The sequence below is a fragment of the Pseudophryne corroboree genome, chromosome 4 (assembly GCF_028390025.1).
Source record: "Pseudophryne corroboree isolate aPseCor3 chromosome 4, aPseCor3.hap2, whole genome shotgun sequence".
Taxonomy (NCBI): Eukaryota; Metazoa; Chordata; class Amphibia; order Anura; family Myobatrachidae; genus Pseudophryne; species Pseudophryne corroboree.
In genome coordinates, this window is record NC_086447.1 from 130154334 (window position 1) to 130176020 (window position 21687).

The following is a 21687-nucleotide window of genomic DNA, read 5'->3' on the forward strand; positions in this document are numbered from 1 at the left end:
ATATCCTTACAAAGAATTAAGGTTCAAAAGGAGTTGAGATTACCTAAAGGATAAAAAAAGGGGCTAGATGGGCCAAGTGGTTCTTATCTGCAGTCAAATTCTATGTTGCCTGGGTATACCAAGCAATGCATCTGGTAAGCGCCATGGCATAATGTAACACTAATAAGTAGTCTCCATACACACAGTAACATAAAAACATTGGCATGTTTCTATTTGCAGTATATGTATAGATGTAAACCAATGTCCTTAAGATATAAAATAAGCGCTACAAAATATTACAGAAACCGTGATTTCTGGTAACACCGTAACACGGGCGGCCCTCTCTCTCTGCATGGGCAGATAATGAATGCCCACCTACATCCAGCCTGTTTCAGCCTCATCAGTGCAGGATAGGGTTCTGCTCAGCACGTGAAGCACAGCGGGAGACAGCCTGACTGACACAACAATAAGAGATAAGTGGATTCTTCACCGGCTTCCTAGTGACAGTATGATTGTAAATAAGCAGCACCTTTTCAGGAACACAGACTTCTTGGAACAGAAGAAACTACTCCGTGCTAGCTGGAACTTGTTATTCAGTTGCAACTCAAATCAATTTGCCCAAGACACATGTTTAATTTGACATGTATGTATAAGCAGTAATTAAAGTAGTAACAAATGTGAAAAAGTACAATGTAAAAACAAAATCAGATTAACATCCTGTCTTAAAAGAAGTTCAATATTTTGGCAATTGTTAACTTTTTATTGTTGCCATGCTAAAGCAAACTTTGGGAATCTGTGGATCTTCAGATGGATCTGACCAAGTCCCAGCATGCCTTGATGCTTCATTACTAGGACTTGTAGTTCCACAACAGCAACCAATGAGCAGTCCAATGAGCAACCCTCATTTGTGCTCTTTAATACATTCTGCTGCATGATAATATGGAGATTTTGATGTATTTATTATCATTATTTATTACCAGTTATTTATATAGCGCACACATATTCCGCGGCGCTTTACAGAGAATACTTGTCCATTCACATCAGTCCCTGCCCCAGTGGAGCTTACAATCTATGGGGGACATGTACTAAGCAGTTATAAGCGTGGAAAAATGACCCAGAGAATAGGTTGACCCTGGCAACCAATCAGCTGCTCCAGTGATCGCACTGAGCCAAAAAAAAGAGTGGGTCCCAAGGACCCCTCACCTTCAAAAATTGGGGTCCTACCTTACCTTTTCCCATCAGAATGAAGGTAAATACTATTATTTTTTTTAACAACAGGAGGTTAAAATACAGTAGTTTCAGCATTGCTATTAAACTGCCATTTAAATACATGGGGTAAATTTACTAAGATGGGAGTTCTATTTAAGATGGGATGTTGCCCACAGCAACCAATTAGATTCCAGGTATTATCTTCTAGAAGGTGCCAGATAAATGAGAAGTAAGATCTGGTTGGTTGTGATGTGCAACATCCCATCTTAAATAGAACTTCCATCTTAGTAAATTTACCCCATGGTGGGCAAACACTACTAAAGTGATGCCAAACTTGGGCAGTCACAAGAATGAGTATAGTTGATCTCCCAAAAGCAGCTTATCTTTTTCTTTTGGGAATGTAAGCACCATGCACTCCCCCCCTCCCCCCCCCCCCACACACACACTCCCTCCTCCCTCACACATACACCCCCTGACCACTGAGCATCCGGGACCCTTCAGCAGCTGGAACACCGAGTGCACGGACCCATCACCCCCTCCCAGCCCCTAGCGAGAAAATTGTGCTCGCCCCCCTGCTGGCATCTGGCGTACGCGATCCTGGCATCAATATACTGACCGCCGGCATCCCATACCCAACACTATAGGGACTGTGTATATCTCTAAATCAAATGAAACTTGTCCGAAGGTGGAAAGCACCTTCCTGTTCCTAAATGAATAACGTTTCAGATCTTGTGTTCATACACTAGAAATTCTGAACTTTTTTCTGGATCACCATTCATTAGAGTCCATGTAAGGGGATGTAGTCAGGAGACCGGCGGTCACAATATCTCCCCCTACATCCCACCCCCTTAGAATGCCGACAGTTGGCATGCCGACTAGCAGGGACTATTCCCACTCGTGGGTGTCCACGACACCCATAGAGTGGGAGTAAAACCGGAGAACACCTAACCGATGCAGGTCCTTCACACTGACCACCAGGAGAGGCGCAAGGCTCCACCTCCTGTTTTTATAGCATGCAGCTGATTGGCGGCAGCGGAGTGCGTCCCGGGGGACCCTCACATTTTGGAAATGTGAGTCCCTGGTCCTCAAAATAGGGTAAAATACGTGCTATAGCGAGTTTTTGCGAACACTGTGCTCTGTATAATTTTTAAGTATGCAATTATAAATGTTACTTCAATGCTGATTGGTTGCCATGGGCAACTTCTCTACTGGCTCACTTCTCCATTCTTTTCACTGCTTAGTACATACCCCCCTAAATTCCCTATCACATGTACATGCACACACATTCACGCTATGGTTAATTTTGTGGGGAGCCAATTAACCTACCAGTATATTTGTGGATTGTGGGAGGAAACGAGAGTAACCGGAGGAAACCCACACAAGCACGGGGAGAATATACAAACTCCACACAGTTAGGGCCATGGTGGGAATCAAACCCATAACCTCAGTGCTGTGAGGCAGTAATGCTAACCATTACACCGTCTGTTCTGCCCCTGATGTATAAAAAGCTTACCTGTTTGTACATTTTTTCAGAGAGCTTAACCAGTAATTCGTGCTTAGTCCCGAGAGCAGGTTTTTGCCTTGTTGCGCAATTCCCTTCAGGCTGTGTCCATGAAAACAGATCTTGCCTGTGTTTTGCTCTTCCCAGTTGAACAAGAAACTTGATGGGCCCGGATTCCCAGCATCAGCTGCAGCCCCAGACAGCTTGCTAAACTGCCTCTGCAAGTTATTTGCCATCCCTGTGTGGATATGAACAAAAGAAGGCATTCATATTGCAGTTTATTTCTTACAGATAACCAGGTTCTTGTTTTGTGCAGGTGACAGTAACCTCTGCGTTCCAAACGGAATGCCAGGAAGTGAGAACAATGACCTGCACCATCAACAAACACTGCAACCGCACTTGTTATTTATTTGTATTTTTCCCCCCAAAAGTTCTGTGTAATAAAGATCAACGTTGGGATAGGAAGAGCCTCAAACAAATCCGTACAGACTGTGGAACATGTACAGATATGTGGAGAATGGACAGGAGACCCCAGTTACAGAGTGGTATTTACTTAATGGGTACACGTTTGACTTTGTTTACTGAGCAAGGGTTTGCAGTCGCAAACTGTGACAGGACCCAAAACGGTCATGATACACCCACAAACGCTCCCTGATTGCCAATCACTCTGCAAATATATCATCACTGCGACTGCCAGCGCAAGACCATTGTGCAGTGCAACATGCATGCATGCACGGTAGCAAAAACATTTATGGCATGTCAAATTATAAGTAATTATTTTGCAGTTTTTGGTATTTCATTTTTGGTAGGGTTTGACTCCATAGAACATTTTCGTCATACCCTGGTCAAGGCTAGCAATATAGCGGTTCCGGTATGAATGGTCGATCATGTTATGGTCGACAGTCATTAGGTTGACCACTATTGGTTGACACTGGCATGGTCAATATGGACAAATGGTCGACACATGGAAATGGTCGCCGCGTGAAAAGGTCGACGTGAGTTTTTTCACTTTTTTTGGTGTAGTTTTCTGCGTAAAGTGACGGGGAACCCCAATTAGTGCACCGCTTCGCTCGCCATGCTTCGGCCAAGGTGTCTCGCTCCGCTACCGCTGCGCTTGGCACAGATTACCATTCCCAATCGTAGTCCATGTGGATCGTAAAGTATGGAAAAGTTCCCCAAAAGAAAAAAAGTTTGAAAAACTCATGTCGACCTTTTCATGTGTCAACCTTTCATGTGTCGACCATTTCATGTGTCAACCATGTGTCCATGTCGACCAATAGTGGTCGACCTAATGACTGTCGACCATAACATTGTCAACCATCCAAACAGATACCCAATATAGCAGCCCCCATTGATATTAAGCGAACACCAGTGTTTATAGAAAGAGAAGTCTTATTTATAAATTGGAAACACAGGTCGCCAAAAAAACAACAAAAGAAGAACCTGGACAGGCTTAATAATAGTATTAAGAATTGTACAACCAATATAAAGTAACTGCACTCACGTTTTCTTTTTAAAACCTTAGATTTGCCACTTTGGGAGTAAGTAACAACTCGTTCATTTTTCCAAGAAAACCTACGATCAGAACACAGAAAACATACATGGGAATCAGACTTGGGTTGTTTGCAAGATGACCAATGGACTCAGATATTGGGATCTATACAGTACACTTCACCATGTGTTTGTTTTCAGCAGATTCATTATTTTACTCTACATAGATCATATCATACCACTGCCAATATTGTACATTTTGATGTCAATGTTCCAACTGATTGTTCTATACAGTAAGTGTCGTACCCTTGACTGTGATTTTTTTGTATTTATTATGGCACTGCTCTAAGGTTGGTAATATCTGGATGTTGGTGTGGTCGGATATACAATTTACTTTTCCAGCACTACCACACAGCAGAGATTAAACTTTGTTTATTTGCTTTAGCTATTACAGAATGATATTATAGGTGGTTATTGCTCTTAGCATTCTCCTGATTCGCCAGACATCCATGAATGACGGGCACTTGTTATTGATACCACTGACCATGAACAATATGTTTATACTAGACGAACAGATCTTCCTAAGTTTCATAAACTAGGGGACACATGTTCTATTGCCTAGGCAGGAGTCCTCTGTGTAGCATACCATTTTATTTGCATTCAAGCCTGTGTCTCATATCCATTTCAACCCCCTTTTTGCTCCCCCTTTCCTTACTGTCTCTCTTTTTCTGTGTCTATTTTTTGGATATGTGCCTTCATGCCCCACTGCATGATGTTCGTTACACCTCTAACAGTATATATGTCTTTTTCATATACTACATTACTTTGGGGGTGATTCAGATCTGATCGCTGCTGTGCGTTTTCGCTCAGCGGGAGATCAGGTACCAACTGTGCATGCACCGCAATGCGTACGCACGTTGGACGGGATGGTGCGAAAAAATAAGATTTTACTTACCGGTAAATCTATTTCTCGTAGTCCGTAGTGGATGCTGGGGACTCCGTAAGGACCATGGGGAATAGACGGGCTCCGCAGGAGACAGGGCATTTTATGAAAGAATTAGGATACTGGTGTGCACTGGCTCCTCCCTCTATGTCCCTCCTCCAGATATCAGTTAGAGAAACTGTGGCCGGAAGAGCTGACAGTACAAGGAAAGGATTTTGGTAATCCAGGGCAAGATTCATACCAGCCACACCAATCACACCGTATAACTTGAGATACACATACCCAGTCAACAGTATGAACAACAACAACAGAGCAACAGGTCAACCCTGATGCAACCATAACATAACCCTTATTTAAGCAATAACTATATACAAGCATTGCAGAAGAAGTCCGCACTTGGGACGGGCGCCCAGCATCCACTACGGACTACGAGAAATAGATTTACCGGTAAGTAAAATCTTATTTTCTCTAACGTCCTAGTGGATGCTGGGGACTCCGTAAGGAACATGGGGATTATACCAAAGCTCCCAAACGGGCGAGGGAAAGTGCGGATGACTCTGCAGCACCGATTGAGCAAACACAAGGTCCTCCTCGGCCAGGGTATCAAACTTGTAGAACTTTGCAAAAGTGTTTGAACCTGACCAAGTAGCCGCTCGGCAAATCTGTAATGCTGAGATCCCTCAGGAAGCCGCCCAAGAAGAGCCCACCTTCCTAGTGGAATGGGCATTAACTGATTTTGGCAGCTGCAATCCAGCCGCAGAATGAGCCTGCTGAATTGTGTTACAGATCCAGCGAGCAATAGTCTGCTTTGAAGCAGGAGCACCAAGCTTGTTGGAAGCATACAGGATAAACAAAGACTCTGTTTTCCTGACCCTAGCCGTTCTGGCTACATAAACCTTCAAAGCCCTGACCACATCAAGCAACTCGGAATCCTCCAAGTCAGTAGTGGCCACAGGCACCACAATAGGTTGGTTTATATGAAAAGATGAAACCACTTTCGGCAGGAATTGTGGACGGGTCCGCAACTCTGCTCTATCTGCATGGAAAACCAGATAGGGGCTTTTATGTGACAAAGCCGCCAATTCTGACACACGCCTAGCCGAAGCCAAGGCTAGTAGCATGACCACCTTCCACGTGAGATATTTAAATTCCACCGTTTTGAGTGGTTCAAACCAATGGGATTTCAGGAAACTCAACACCACGTTAAGATCCCATGGTGCCACTGGAGGCACAAAAGGGGGCTGAATATGCAGCACTCCCTTTACAAACGTCTGAACTTCAGGTAAAGCAGCCAGCTCTTTTTGAAAGAAAATGGATAGGGCCGAAACCTGGACCTTAATGGAACCCAATTTTAGGCCCAAAGTCACTCCTCACTGTAGGAAGTGCAGGAAACGGCCCAGCTGGAATTCCTCCGTAGGGGCATTTCCTGGCCTTACACCAAGCAACATATTTTCGCCATATACGGTGATAATGTTGAGCTGTCACGTCCTTCCTAGCCTTTATCAGCGTAGGAATAACCTCATCCGGAATACCCTTCTCTGCTAGGATCCGGCGTTCAATCGTCATACGCAGCCGCGGTAAGTCTTGGAACAGACAGGGCCCCTGTTGCAACAAGTCCTGTCTTTGAGGAAGAGGCCACGGGTCCTCTGTGAGCATTTCTTGCAGATCTGGATACCAAGTCCTTCTTGGCCAATCCGGAACAATGAGTACTGTTCTCACTCCTCTTTTTCTTATGATTCTCAGCACCTTGGGTATGAGAGGCAGAGGAGGAAACACATAGACTGACTGGAACACCCACGGTGTCACCAGGGCGTCCACAGCTATCGCCTGAGGGTCTCTTGACCTGGCACAATACCTCTGTAGTTTTTTGTTGAGGCGGGATGCCATCATGTCCACCTGTGGCAGTTCCCACCGACTTGCAATTTGCGCGAAGACTTCCTGATGAAGTCCCCACTCTCCCGGGTGGAGGTCGTGCCTGCTGAGGAAGTCTGCTTCCCAGTTGTCCACTCCCGGGATGAACACTGCTGACAGTGCGCTTACGTGATTCTCCGCCCAGCGAAGAATTCTGGTGGCTTCCGCCATCGCCACCCTGCTCCTTGTGCCGCCTTGTCGGTTTACATGAGCCACAGCGGTGATGTTGTCTGACTGAATCAGAACCGGTTGGTCGCGAAGCAGGGTCTCCGCTTGACGTAGGGCGTTGTATATGGCCCTTAGTTCCAGGACGTTGATGTGAAGGCAAGTCTCCTGACTTGACCACAGACCTTGGAAATTTCTTCCGTGTGACTGCTCCCCACCCTCGGAGGCTTGCATCCGTGGTCACTAGGACCCAGTCCAGAATGCCGAATCTGCGGCCCTCGAGAAGGTGAGCACTCTGCAGCCACCACAGGAGTGACACCCTAGCCCTGGGGGATAGGGTGATTAACCGATGCATCTGAAGATGTGATCCGGACCATTTGTCCAGTAAGTCCCATTGAAAGGTCCTCGCATGGAACCTGCCGAAGGGAATGGCCTCGTATGATGCCACCATCTTTTCCAGGACTCGAGTGCAGTGATGCACTGACACCTGTTTTGGTTTTAATAGGTTCCTGACCAGTGTCATTAGTTCCTGAGCTTTCTCCATCGGGAGATAAACCCTTTTCTGGTCTGTGTCCAGAATCATGCCCAGGAAAGGCAGACGAGTCGTAGGAACCAACTGCGACTTTGGAATATTTAGAATCCAGCCGTGTTGCCGTAACACCTTCAGAGAAAGTGCTACGCTGATCAGCAACTGCTCTCTTGATCTCGCTTTTATGAGGAGATCGTCCAAGTATGGGATAATTGTGACCCCTTGCTTCCGCAGGAGTACCATCATTTCCGCCATTACCTTGGTAAATATTCTCGGAGCCGTGGAGAGACCAAACGGCAACATCTGAAATTGGTAATGACAATCCTGTACCACAAATCTGAGGTACGCCTGATGAGGTGGATAAATTGGGACATGAAGGTATGCATCCTTTATGTCCAGAGACACAAAAAAATCCCCCCCTTCCAGGCTTGCGATGACCGCTCTTGGCGATTCCATCTTGAACCGGAACCTTTTCAGGTACATGTTCAGGGATTTTAAATTCAATATGGGTCTGACCGAACCGTCCGGTTTCGGTACTACAAACATGGTCGAATAATAACCCCTTCCTTGTTGAAGGAGGGGAACCTTGACCACCACCTGTTGAAGATACAATTTGTGAATTGCAGTTAACACTATTTCCCTCTCGTGGGGGGAAGCTGGCAGGGCCGATTTGAGGTATCGGTGAGGAGGTATCGGTGAGGGGGCATCTCTTCGAATTCCAGCTTGTATCCCTGAGACACAATATCTATTGCCCAGGGATCCAACTGGGAGTGAACCCACTTGTGGCTGAAATTTCGGAGACGCGCCCCCACCGGGCCTAGCTCCGCCTGTGGAGCCCCAGCGTCATGCGGTGGATTTTCTTCTGTTCCTGGGAACTAGCTGTGTTGTGTAGCTTCTTTCCTCTACCCCTGCCTCTGGCAAGAAAGGACGCACCACGGACTTTCTTGTTTTTCTGTGATCGAAAGGACTGCATTTGGTAATACAGTGCTTTCTTAGGCTGTGAGGTAACATATGGCAAAAATTTTTACTTTCCAGCAGTAGCCGTGGAGACCAGGTCAGAGAGACCCTCCCCAAACAATTCCTCACCCTTGTAAGGTAAAACCTCCATGTGCCTTTTTGAGTCGGCATCACCTGTCCATTGCCGAGTCCACAGGACCCTTCTGGCAGAAATCGACATAGCATTTATTCTAGAACCCAGTAGGCTAATGTCTCTTTGAGCGTCTCTCATATAAAGGACAGCGTCTTTAATATGCCCCAGGGTCAATAAATTAGATTTTACTTACCGATAAATCTATTTCTCGTAGTCCGTAGTGGATGCTGGGGACTCCGTCAGGACCATGGGGAATAGCGGCTCCGCAGGAGACAGGGCACAAAACTAAAGCTTTAGGATCAGGTGGTGTGTACTGGCTCCTCCCCCTATGACCCTCCTCCAAGCCTCAGTTAGGACACTGTGCCCGGACGAGCGTACACAATAAGGAAGGATATTGAATCCCGGGTAAGACTCATACCAGCCACACCAATCACACCGTATAACTTGTGATCTAAACCCAGTTTACAGTATGACAAACGTAGGAGCCTCTGAACAGACGGCTCACAACAAATAACAACCCGATTTTTTTGTAACAATAACTATGTACAAGTATTGCAGACAATCCACACTTGGGATGGGCGCCCAGCATCCACTACGGACTACGAGAAATAGATTTATCGGTAAGTAAAATCTTATTTTCTCTGACGTCCTAAGTGGATGCTGGGGACTCCGTCAGGACCATGGGGATTATACCAAAGCTCCCAAACGGGCGGGAGAGTGCGGATGACTCTGCAGCACCGAATGAGAGAACTCCAGGTCCTCTTTAGCCAGGGTATCAAATTTGTAGAATTTTACAAACGTGTTCTCCCCCGACCACGTAGCTGCTCGGCAGAGTTGTAATGCCGAGACCCCTCGGGCAGCCACCCAGGATGAGCCCACCTTCCTTGTGGAATGGGCCTTGACAGATTTAGGCTGTGGCAGGCCTGCCACAGAATGTGCAAGTTGAATTGTGCTACAAATCCAACGAGCAATCGTCTGCTTAGAAGCAGGAGCACCCAGCTTGTTGGGTGCATACAGTATAAACAGCGAGTCAGATTTTCTGACTCCAGCCGTCCTTGAAATGTATATTTTCAATGCCCTGACAACGTCCAGCAACTTGGAATCTTCCAAATCGCTAGTAGCCGCAGGCACCACAATAGGCTGGTTCAGGTGAAACGCTGACACCACCTTAGGCAGAAACTGAGGACGCGTCCGCAGTTCTGCCCTGTCCGAATGGAAAATCAGATATGGGCTCTTATACGATAAAGCCGCCAATTCTGATACTCTCCTGGCTGAAGCCAGGGCCAGTAGCATGGTTACTTTCCATGTAAGATATTTCAAATCCACCGATTTGAGTGGCTCAAACCAATGGGATTTGAGAAAATCCAAAACTACATTCAGGTCCCACGGAGCCACTGGGGGCACAACCGGGGGCTGTATATGTAGTACTCCTTTTACAAAAGTCTGGACTTCAGGAACTGAAGCCAATTCTTTCTGGAAGAAAATCGACAGGGCCGAAATTTGAACCTTAATGGACCCCAATTTGAGGCCCATAGACACTCCTGTTTGCAGGAAATGTAGGAATCGACCCAGTTGAAATTCCTCCGTGGGGGCCTTCCTGGCCTCACACCACGCAACATATTTTCTCCAAATGCGGTGATAATGTTGTGCAGTCACCTCCTTCCTGGCTTTAACCAGTGTAGGAATGACCTCTTCTGGAATGCCTTTTTCCTTTAGAATTCGGCGTTCAACCGCCATGCCGTCAAACGCAGCCGCGGTAAGTCTTGGAATAGACACGGTCCCTGCTGAATCAGGTCCCGTCTTAGAGGTAGAGGCCACGGATTTTCCGTGAGCATCTCCTGAAGTTCCGGGTACCAAGTTCTTCTTGGCCAATCCGGAGCCACGAGTATCGTTCTTACTCCCCTTTGCCGTATAATTCTCAGTACTTTGGGTATGAGAGGCAGAGGAGGAAACACATACACTGACTGGTACACCCACGGTGTTACCAGAGCGTCCACAGCTATTGCCTGAGGGTCTCTTGACCTGGCGCAACACCTGTCCAGTTTTTTGTTGAGGCGAGACGCCATCATATCCACCTTTGGTTTTTCCCAACGGTTCACAATCATGTGGAAGACTTCTGGATGAAGTCCCCACTCTCCCGGGTGTAGATCGTGTCTGCTGAGGAAGTCTGCTTCCCAGTTGTCTACTCCCGGAATGAACACTGCTGACAGTGCTATCACATGATCTTCCGCCCAGCGAAGAATCCTTGCAGCTTCTGCCATTGCTCTCCTGCTTCTTGTGCCGCCCTGTCTGTTTACGTGGGCGACTGCCGTGATGTTGTCCGACTGGATCAACACCGGCTGACCCTGAAGCAGGGGTTTTGCCAGGCTTAGAGCATTGTAAATTGCTCTTAGCTCCAGTATATTTATATGAAGAGACATCTCCAGGCTTGACCACACTCCCTGGAAGTTTCTTCCCTGTGTGACCGCTCCCCAGCCTCTCAGACTGGCATCCGTGGTCACCAGGACCCAGTCCTGTATGCCGAATCTGCGGCCCTCTAACAGATGAGCACTCTGCAACCACCACAGAAGAGACACCCTTGTCCGTGGCGATAAGGTTATCCGCTGATGCATCTGCAGATGCGATCCGGACCATTTGTCCAGCAGATCCCACTGAAAAGTTCGTGCGTGGAATCTGCCGAATGGAATTGCTTCGTAAGAAGCCACCATCTTTCCCAGGACTCTTGTGCATTGATGCACAGACACTTTTCCTGGTTTTAGGAGGTTCCTGACAAGTTCGGATAACTCCTTGGCTTTCTCCTCCGGAAGAAACACCTTTTTCTGAACCGTGTCCAGAATCATTCCCAGGAACAGCAGACGTGTTGTCGGGGTCAACTGAGATTTTGGAAAATTCAGAATCCACCCGTGTTGTTGCAGCACTACTTGGGTTAGTGCTACTCCGTCCTCCAGCTGTTCTCTGGACCTTGCCCTTATCAGGAGATCGTCCAAGTAAGGGATAATTAATACGCCTCTTCTTCGCAGAAGAATCATCATTTCGGCCATTACCTTGGTAAAGACCCGAGGTGCCGTGGACAATCCAAACGGCAGCGTCTGAAACTGATAATGACAGTTTTGCACCACGAACCTGAGGTACCCTTGATGTGAAGGGCAAATTGGGACATGCAGGTAAGCATCCTTTATGTCCAGGGACACCATAAAGTCCCCTTCTTCCAGATTCGCTATCACTGCTCTGAGTGATTCCATCTTGAACTTGAATTTTTGTATGTACAGGTTCAAAGATTTCAGATTTAGAATAGGTCTTACCGAGCCGTCCGGCTTCGGTACCACAAATAGCGTGGAGTAATACCCCTTTCCCTGTTGTAGGAGGGGTACCTTGACTATCACCAGCTGAGAAAACAGCTTGTGAATGGCTTCCAATACCGTCGCCCTGTCTGAGGGAGACGTTGGCAAAGCAGACTTTAGGAACCGGCGAGGGGGAGACTTCTCGAATTCCAACCTGTAACCCTGAGATACTACCTGCAGGATCCAAGGGTCCACCTGTGAGCAAGCCCACTGTGCGCTGAAATTCCTGAGTCGACCCCCCACCGCTCCTGAGTCCGCTTGTACAGCCCCAGCGTCATGCTGAGGGCTTTGCAGAACCCTGGGAGGGCTTCTGTTCCTGGGCAGGGGCTGCTTGCTGCCCTCTCTTACCCCTTCCTCTGCCCCGGGGCAGATATGACTGTCCTTTTGCCCTCTTGTTCTTATAGGACCGAAAGGACTGCGGCTGAAAAGACGGTGTCTTTTTCTGTTGGGAGGGGGTCTGAGGTAAAAAGGTGGATTTTCCGGCAGTTGCCGTGGCCACCAGATCCGATAGACCTACGCCAAATAATTCCTCCCCTTTATACGGCAATACTTCCATATGTCGTTTGGAATCCGCATCACCTGACCACTGTCGCGTCCATAAACTTCTTCTGGCAGATATGGACATCGCACTTACTCTCGATGCCAGAGTGCAAATATCCCTCTGAGCATCTCGCATATAAAGAAAAGCATCCTTTAATTGCTCTATAGTCAATAAAATACTGTCCCTATCCAGGGTATCAATATTTTCAGTCAGGGAATCCGACCAGACCACCCCAGCACTGCACATCCAGGCTGAGGCGATGGCTGGTCGCAGTATAACACCAGAATGTGTGTATATACTCTTTAGGGTAGTTTCCAGCCTCCTATCAGCTGGATCCTTGAGGGCGGCCGTATCAGGAGACGGTAACGCCACTTGTTTTGATAAGCGTGTGAGCGCCTTATCCACCCTAGGGGGTGTTTCCCAGCGCGCCCTAACCTCTGGCGGGAAAGGGTATAATGCCAATAACTTTTTTGAAATTAGCACTTTTCTATCTGGGTTAACCCACGCTTCATCACATACATCATTCAATTCCTCTGATTCAGGAAAAACTACAGGTAGTTTTTTCACCCCCCACATAATACCCCTTTTTGTGGTACTTGCAGTATCAGAGATATGCAAAGCCTCCTTCATTGCCGTGATCATATAACGTGTGGCTCTACTTGAAAATACGTTTGTTTCTTCACCGTCGACACTAGATTCAGTGTCCGTGTCTGGGTCTGTGTCGACCGACTGAGGTAAAGGGCGTTTTACAGCCCCTGACGGTGTCTGAGACGCCTGGGCAGGTACCAACTGGTTTTCCGGCCGTCTCATGTCGTCAACTGATTTTTGTAATGTGCTGACATTATCACGTAATTCCATAAACAAAGCCATCCATTCCGGTGTCGACTCCCTGGGGGGTGACATCACCATTATCGGCAATTGCTCTGCCTCCACACCAACATCGTCCTCATACATGTCGACACACACGTACCGACACACAGCAGACACACAGGGAATGCTCTTATCGAAGACAGGACCCCACTAGCCCTTTGGGGAGACAGAGGGAGAGTTTGCCAGCACACACCCAAGCGCTATAATATATATGGGAACAACCTTATATAAGTGTTGTGTCCTTATAGCAGCTTAAATATATAAAATATCGCCAAAAAAGTGCCCCCCCTCTCTGTTTTACCCTGTTTCTGTAGTGCAGTGCAGGGGAGAGTCCTGGGAGCCTTCCTTACAGCGGAGCTGAGCAGGAAAATGGCGCTGTGTGCTGAGGAGAATAAGCCCCGCCCCCTATTCCGGCGGGCTTTTCTCCCGTAGTTTGTAATATCTGGCAGGGGTTAAATACATCCATATAGCCTCAAGGGCTATATGTGATGTATTTTTTAGCCATAAAAGGTATTTACATTGCTGCCCAGGGCGCCCCCAGCAGCGCCCTGCACCCTCCGTGACCGTTGGTGAGAAGTGTGTGACAAACAATGGCGCACAGCTGCAGTGCTGTGCGCTACCTTCAAGAAGACTGAAGAGCCTTCTGCCGCCGGTTTCTGGACCTTCAATCTTCAGCATCTGCAAGGGGGGTCGGCGGCGCGGCTCCAGGACGAACCCCAGGGTGAGACCTGTGTTCCGACTCCCTCTGGAGCTAATGGTGTCCAGTAGCCTAAGAAGCCAATCCATCCTGCACGCAGGTGAGTTGAACTTCTCTCCCCTAAGTCCCTCGATGCAGTGAGCCTGTTGCCAGCAGGACTCACTGAAAATAAAAAACCTAAAAACTTTTTCTAAGCAGCTCCTTAAGAGAGCCACCTAGATTGCACCCTGCTCGGACGGGCACAAAAACCTAACTGAGGCTTGGAGGAGGGTCATAGGGGGAGGAGCCAGTACACACCACCTGATCCTAAAGCTTTAGTTTTGTGCTCTGTCTCCTGCGGAGCCGCTATTCCCCATGGTCCTGACGGAGTCCCCAGCATCCACTTAGGACGTCAGAGAAATATAGTATCCTTGTCCAAGGTATCAAGTTCCTCAGATAGGGTGTCCGTCCATGCTGCTACAGCACTACACACCCAGGCCGACGCGATTGCCGGCCTCAGTAAGGTACCTGAATGTGTATAAATGGACTTCAGGGTACCCTCCTGTTTTCTATCCGCAGCATCTTTGAGGGTAGCCGTATCCTGTGACGGCAGGGCTACCTTCTTGGATAAGCGTGTTAAAGCTTTGTCCACCCTGAGTGAGGATTCCCAGCGTAACCTGTCCGTTGGCGGGAAAGGATACGCCATAAGAATCCTTTTGAAAACCTGCAGTTTTTTATCTGGAGATTCCCAAGCCTTTTCACATAACTCATTGAGCTCGTGTGAGGAGGGAAAAGTTACCTGCGGCTTCTTTTCCCCATACATATGTACCCTCCTGTCAGGGACTGGGGTTTTCTCTGTGATGTGCAACACATCCTTAATTGCTATAATCATATAACGGATGGATTTAGCCAATTTTGGCTGTAACTTTGCATCATCGTAATCGACACTGGAGTCAGAATCCATGTCGGTATCCGTGTCAACAATTTGGGATAGTGGGCGCTTCTGAGACCCTGTCGGCCTCTGCGACATAGGATCAGGCATGGGTTGGGACCCTGACTGTCCTAAGGTTTCAGCTTTTTCTAACCTTTTATGTAAGGAATTAACATTATCATTTCAAACCTTCCACATATCCATCCAATCAGGTGTCGGCGCCGTCGGCGGAGACACCACATTCATTTGCTCCCGCTCTGCTTCCACATAGCCTTCCTCATCAGACATGTCGACACAAGCGTACCGACACACCACACACACAGGGAATGCCCTTTTTGAAGACCGTTCCCCCACCAGGCCCTTTGGAGAGACAGAGAGAGAGTATTCCAGCACACACCCCAGCACTATAACCCAGGAATAACACAGTAACTTAATGTTAACCCAGTAGCTGCTGTATATTGTGTTTTTTGCGCCTAATTTATGTGCCCCCCCTCTCTTTAAACCCTTTTCTACCGTGATCTGCAGGGGAGAGCCTGGGGAGCTTCTTCTCAGCGGAGCTGTGGAGAAAAAATGGCGCTGGTGAGTGCTGAGGGAGAAGCCCCGTCCCCTCGATGGCGGGCTTCTGTCCCGCTCAAATATGCATTTACTTGGCAGGGGCTCATACATATATACAGTGCCCAACTGTATATATGTGTACTTTTGCCAAAAGAGGTCCATATGCTGCCCCGGGCGCCCCCCCCTGCGCCCTGCACCCTTACAGTGACCGGAGTATGTGAGGTGTGTGGGAGCAATGGCGCACAGCTGCAGTGCTGTGCGTTACCTCAGTGAAGAACGGAGTCTTCTGCCGCCGATTTCGAAGTCTTCTTGCTTCTCATACTCACCCGGCTTCTGTCTTCCGGCTCTGCGAGGGGGACGGCGGCGCGGCTCTGTGATCGGACGACGAGGGTGAGATCCTGTGTACGATCCCTCTGGAGCTAATGGTGTCCAGTAGCCTAAGAAGCAGGACCTATCTTCAGAGAGTAGGGCTGCTTCTCTCCCCTCTGTCCCACGATGCAGGGAGTCTGTTGCCAGCAGAGCTCCCTGAAAATAAAAAACCTAACAAAATACTTTCTCACAGCAAGCTCAGGAGAGCTCACTGAACAGCACCCAGCTCGTCCGGGCACAGTCTCAAACTGAGGTCTGGAGGAGGGACATAAAGGGAGGAGCCAGAGCACACCAGAATCTAAATTCTTTCTTAAAGTGCCCATGTCTCCTGCGGAGCCCGTCTATTCCCCATGGTCCTTACGGAGTCCCCAGCATCCACTAGGACGTTAGAGAAATCAGTTTGCAACATGATTGACAGGAGGAAGCCATTTGTGGGTGGTAATTGACCGTTTACTGGGAGTGTCTGGAAAAACGCAGGTGTGCCCAAGCGTTTTCAGGGAGGGTGTGTGACATCAGCTGCGGCCCCGATCAGCCTGATGTGATCGCACTGGAGGAGTAAGTCCTGGGCTGCGCAGAGACTGCACAAGGTGGATTTTAGCAGCTCGGCGTACACATAGGATCGCACACTTGTATGGCGAATATACACTCACCCTGGAGGCGGCGACTATCTGAACGCAGGACAGCAAAATTAGCAGCTCAGCGATCAGGTTTGAATCACCCCCTTTGTCAGCAATGATACTTTGCAATTTATTAAAGGACATGAAATTAGGTCAAATATGGGAGAATTTGCAAAAAGGACATAAAATAGGATTTTAATTACCTACCGGTAAATCCTTTTCTCATAGACCGTAGAGGATACTGGGAATCCATTTAGTACAATGGGGTATAGAGGAGTCCACTAGGAGCCTGGGCATTTTAAGAAATTGATAGTGTGCACTGGCTCCTCCCTCTATGCCCCTCCTACCAGACTCAGTCTAGGAAACTGTGCCCGAGGAGACGGACATACTTTGAAAGAGGGATAGATAATAAAAGTGGTGAGATTATGAACCAGCACACAGAGAACAACAGGAAAGCCATGCTAACCAAACTTGAAACATGAACAGCAACGGCTGAACAAACCAGAAAACTTAACCAAGTAACAGTGCAGGACAAACAAAGCTCTGGGCGACCCCCAGTATCCTCTAAGCACTACGAGAAAAGGATTTACCGGTAGGTAATTAAAATCCCATTTTCTTCACTACTACATTGTACTTTGAACGCCAGTCCACACTCCCAGATTTTGATCGTAACGCTCTGCGTTTCTACAAGAAATGGGGTCCATACATTGACTCTCTTCCACCCCCACAACAACTCCACGTGTTGAATTTATTTGACTCCCTTAGTTGGGATTCCTATCGCAAGCTATGTATTCCTGTTGATTGATGGATATTATTTAACCCCTAGATAATATTAATACTAGTCCCATTCTCTTGTCTCAGACGCAATTGAACCCTTCGCTCACTATGTGTGTGCCTGAATAACATTGTTGGATCCTTCTTTTGGCATCTGCAACCAACCCCCCCTCCTCCCTCTTGCTTCATATCCATGTCTTTGTTGTTCTTCTCTCTCTTTCCTTCTATTGTTGTATTATTTTTCTCTATATAACTGTCACAACTGAGGGTTTTAGCTGACAGGAGGAAGCCTCAGTTGTAGGGGCTGAGAAGAACTTAAACCGGGGAGGTTTAATCAGACCCCTGGACATGTAAGTGTTAAAAGGAAACCCGAAGGTGTGACCATGACAAACAGGTAAAAGTAAATTAAAAGTTTATTGACAAACTCCGTGTAACAACAGACAGCAAATGATGACAGTGGCAATAAATAATATTCCTGGAACACTTTGACCATGGAAGGTGTAACAGAGCACTGGTAGGTTAAGAACAGCTGTTAAAGTCCTTGATGAAAAACCTTACCAGGCCTGGCTGTAGTAGTGCAGATAACCAAGGAACATGCCAGTAGATGGAATAGATGAAGTTGGTAACTTGAATCAGCTGTTGTGTTTGCTGGATAGAACCAGCCAGGTGGTAAGACACGGAGTGGATGCTGAGTGGGATCAGCCAGGTGATAAAGTCACTGAGTGAATGCTGGATGGAACCAGCCAGGTAATGATACACGGAGTGGAAACTATAAGATGCTAGGGAGCGTGGAAACAGAGGAGTTAAAGGAAGGTTACCGGTGGTAGTGGATACTGCTGATAAGTAGGAATCCGCTGGAACAACACCGGCACTTTAAGGATACTGGAAACTGCTGGAAGCAGATGGGTTAATAGTTGGAAGCTGGATCAGCCACGGAGGACTGCAGAGTCAGGCTGCACCGCAGGATGGTAGGCAGGTGCGGGTCTCTTAGTGGATGCTGGAGACAGGAGCTGGAACCTGGAAAAACAACCACAGGAGAGAGACTGGAACAAGGTATGACAAACAAAGCACTGACGATTTCCTGGCCCAGGCACAGGATACTTATACCTACAGCAATGCAGGCATTGGCTGGGCAATTATGCAGATTTCCAGAGGCAGTGGATTGGTGGAACTGAGACATGTGATTGGATCCAACATGGCTGCGCCCATGTTAGAACTTGGAGGGAAAGCTGGTTTGGAAACCATGTGGAAACATAACAGTAATGGCGGCGCCGGCCGCAGAGGACAGGAGACGCCATGAAGGATTCAAACATGGCGCCGCTGTGACAGCGTCTCAGTGTGACAGGAGGGATATGCAGAATGTGGACACAGACGAGATTCGGCCTTGGAACGCTGAGCCAGCCTCAGGAGACATCTGAAAGGCAAGTAATGGCGTCCAGATACCCGGATCGTGACAGCACCCCCCCTTTAGGAGTGGCCCCAGGACACTTCTTATGCTTTAGAGGAAACTTCGAGTGGAAATTCCGGACCAAGACAGGAGCATGGACATCTGAGGCATTGGTCCAAGAGCGTTCTTCAGGACCATAGCCCTTCCAGTCAATAAGATACTGCAACTGACCGTAACGGAAACGTGAGTCCAGAATCTTGGCCACCTCATACTCGACTCCCCGTTGAGTCTGAACTTTAGGAGCTGGAGGAAGTGCAGAATGAAACCGATTCAGGATCAGTGGTTTCAACAGGGAAACATGGAATGTCCTGGGTATTTTCAAGAAGGGAGGTAACTGGAGTCTGTAAGCAGCTGGATTGATGACTTGTTCAATTTTAAAAGGACCGATGAAACTAGGTGCAAATTTCATGCTGGGAACTCTCAACCTCAAATTCTTCGTGGACAACCATACACGATCACCCACCTTGAGAGCAGGAACCGCTCTACGCTTCCTATCGGCAAACTTCTTGTACCTGAATGAGGCTTTAAGCAGGGCCGCGCGGACATTCTTCCAGTTATTTGAAAACTGACGCAAGGTGACATCCACTGCTGGAACAGAAGTTGCTGGAAGCGGTTGGAATTCTGGAACTTTAGGGTGGAATCCATAGTTGATGAAGAATGGTGTTGAAGAAGATGAGGAATGGTATTGATTGTTGTGGCTAAACTCGGCCCAAGGAAGGAGTTGAACCCAGTCATCTTGGGAGGAAGACACATAAATGCGGAGGAAGGCCTCCAAGTCCTGATTCACCCTCTCGGTCTGACCATTGGTCTGAGGATGGTAAGCTGTAGAAAACTTTAACTTGACTTGGAGGGCTTGACACAAACTTCGCCAAAATTTGGCTACGAATTGTACTCCACGATCGGAGATGATCTCTTCAGGAAGACCGTGAAGTCGGAAGATCTCTTGGATAAACACTTGAGCCAACTTGGAAGCTGACGGAAGACCGGTGAGGGGTATGAAATGTGCCATCTTGGTGAACCGGTCAACTACCACCCAGATGGTATTAAACTTGTTGCACATAGGCAGGTCTGTAACAAAGTCCATCGACAAATGGGTCCACGGTCGACGGGGAACAGATAATGGAACCAGTTGCCCTGCACGCGACTGGCGGGAGACTTTGTGTTGGGCACACTTCGGGCAAGAAGCAATAAACTCCATGACGTCCTTCTTCAGAGTTGGCCACCAGTAGGACCTAGATATAAATTCAAGGGTTTTCTGAATGCCTGTATGTCCGGCAAAACGGGAAGCATGGGCCCAATGCATGAGCTTCTTCCTTAACACCGGCTTCACAAAACTTTTCCCTGGTGGAGGCGTAGAGTCCATCCCTACCGTGGAGAATGCCAACGGATTAATAATAGGATGCTTGTCCACAGACTCCGACTCATTTTCTTGCTCCCATGAGCGGGAAAGGGCATCGGCCTTGCGATTCTGAGAACCCGGACAGAACTGGAGTTTAAAGTCAAACCTGGAAAAGAAAAGTGCCCATCTGGCCTGACGAGGGTTAAGACATTGTGCGCTTTTCAGATATAAAAGATTCTTGTGGTCGGTAAGTATAGTAATTGAATGAGAAGCTCCCTCCAACAGATATCTCCACTCCTCTAGAGCGAGCTTGATGGCTAGCAACTCCTGGTCGCCAATGGCATAGTTGCGCTCAGCTGGGGAGAACTTCCGGGAGAAGAAACTGCAAGGATGTAGATGGCCATCTTTAGCCCTCTGGGATAACACCGCTCCTACTCCAACGGAGGAGGCATCCACCTCTAAGATGAAAGGAGAGTCGATGTCGGGCTGTTTCAGAACTGGTGCAGAGATGAAACGTTGCTTTAGGAGATGAAAAGCTTGCGTAGCTTCTTCAGACCACTTGGACGGGTTAGCACCCTTCTTGGTTAATGCAGTGATAGGTGCCACAATGGTGGAAAAGTCTCGTATAAACTTTCTGTAATAATTGGCGAACCCTAAGAACCTCTGGACCCCTTTGAGGGTTAAGGGTATCGGCCAATTCTGGATTGTTGTAGTTTCTCAGGATCCATCTCTAGTCCGGAACCGGACACAATGTAACCTAGAAACGGAATGGATTTAACTTCAAAAACACATTTCTCCAATTTGCAATAGAGATGATTGACACGGAGACGGGACAGAACCTCCTTTACCCAAAAACGATGTTCCTCTAGATTATTGGCAAAGATGAGGATATCATCTAGATATACCACGATATGGCGGTATAAGATGTCTCTGAAGATCTCATTGACGAAATGCTGGAAGACAGCTGGAGCATTGCTTAATCCGAAGGGCATGACGAGGTACTCATAATGTCCATCACGGGTGTTAAAGGCGGTCTTCCACTCGTCACCCTCACGGATCCGGATGAGATTGTAGGCAACCCTCAAATCCAACTTTGTAAAGATGGTTGCTCCGCTGACTCTATCGAAGAGCTCTGTAATCAAGGGTAAAGGATACCGGTTCTTGACGGTAATGTCATTCAGACCTCTGTAGTCGATGCACGGCCGCAGACCACCGTCTTTCTTCTTAACGAAGAAGAAGCCTGCGCCAGCTGGAGAAGAAGAAGGTCGGATAAAACCCTTCGCCAGGTTCTCTTTGATGTACTCCTCCATGGAGTGCGTCTCAGGCAGAGACAACGGATAAGTTCGGCCTCGAGGTGGAACCTTCCCTGGAATGAGATCAATTGGGCAGTCCCATTCTCTATGAGGAGG

General features: G+C 47.8%; 1 protein-coding gene across 2 annotated transcripts in view; it reads right to left on the reverse strand.

The window, feature by feature from the left end:
• TAF1B (TATA-box binding protein associated factor, RNA polymerase I subunit B) overlaps positions 1 to 21687 on the reverse strand; it is a 316001-nt gene that overhangs the window by 97404 nt on the left and 196910 nt on the right. For both annotated transcript variants that reach the window (XM_063915434.1, XM_063915433.1), the window contains exons 13-14: positions 4194 to 4264; positions 2702 to 2927 (exon numbers count right to left, since the gene is read on the reverse strand). In XM_063915434.1, the coding sequence (XP_063771504.1) occupies positions 2702 to 2927; positions 4194 to 4264 (297 nt within the window). The remainder of the gene's footprint in view (positions 1 to 2701; positions 2928 to 4193; positions 4265 to 21687) is intronic.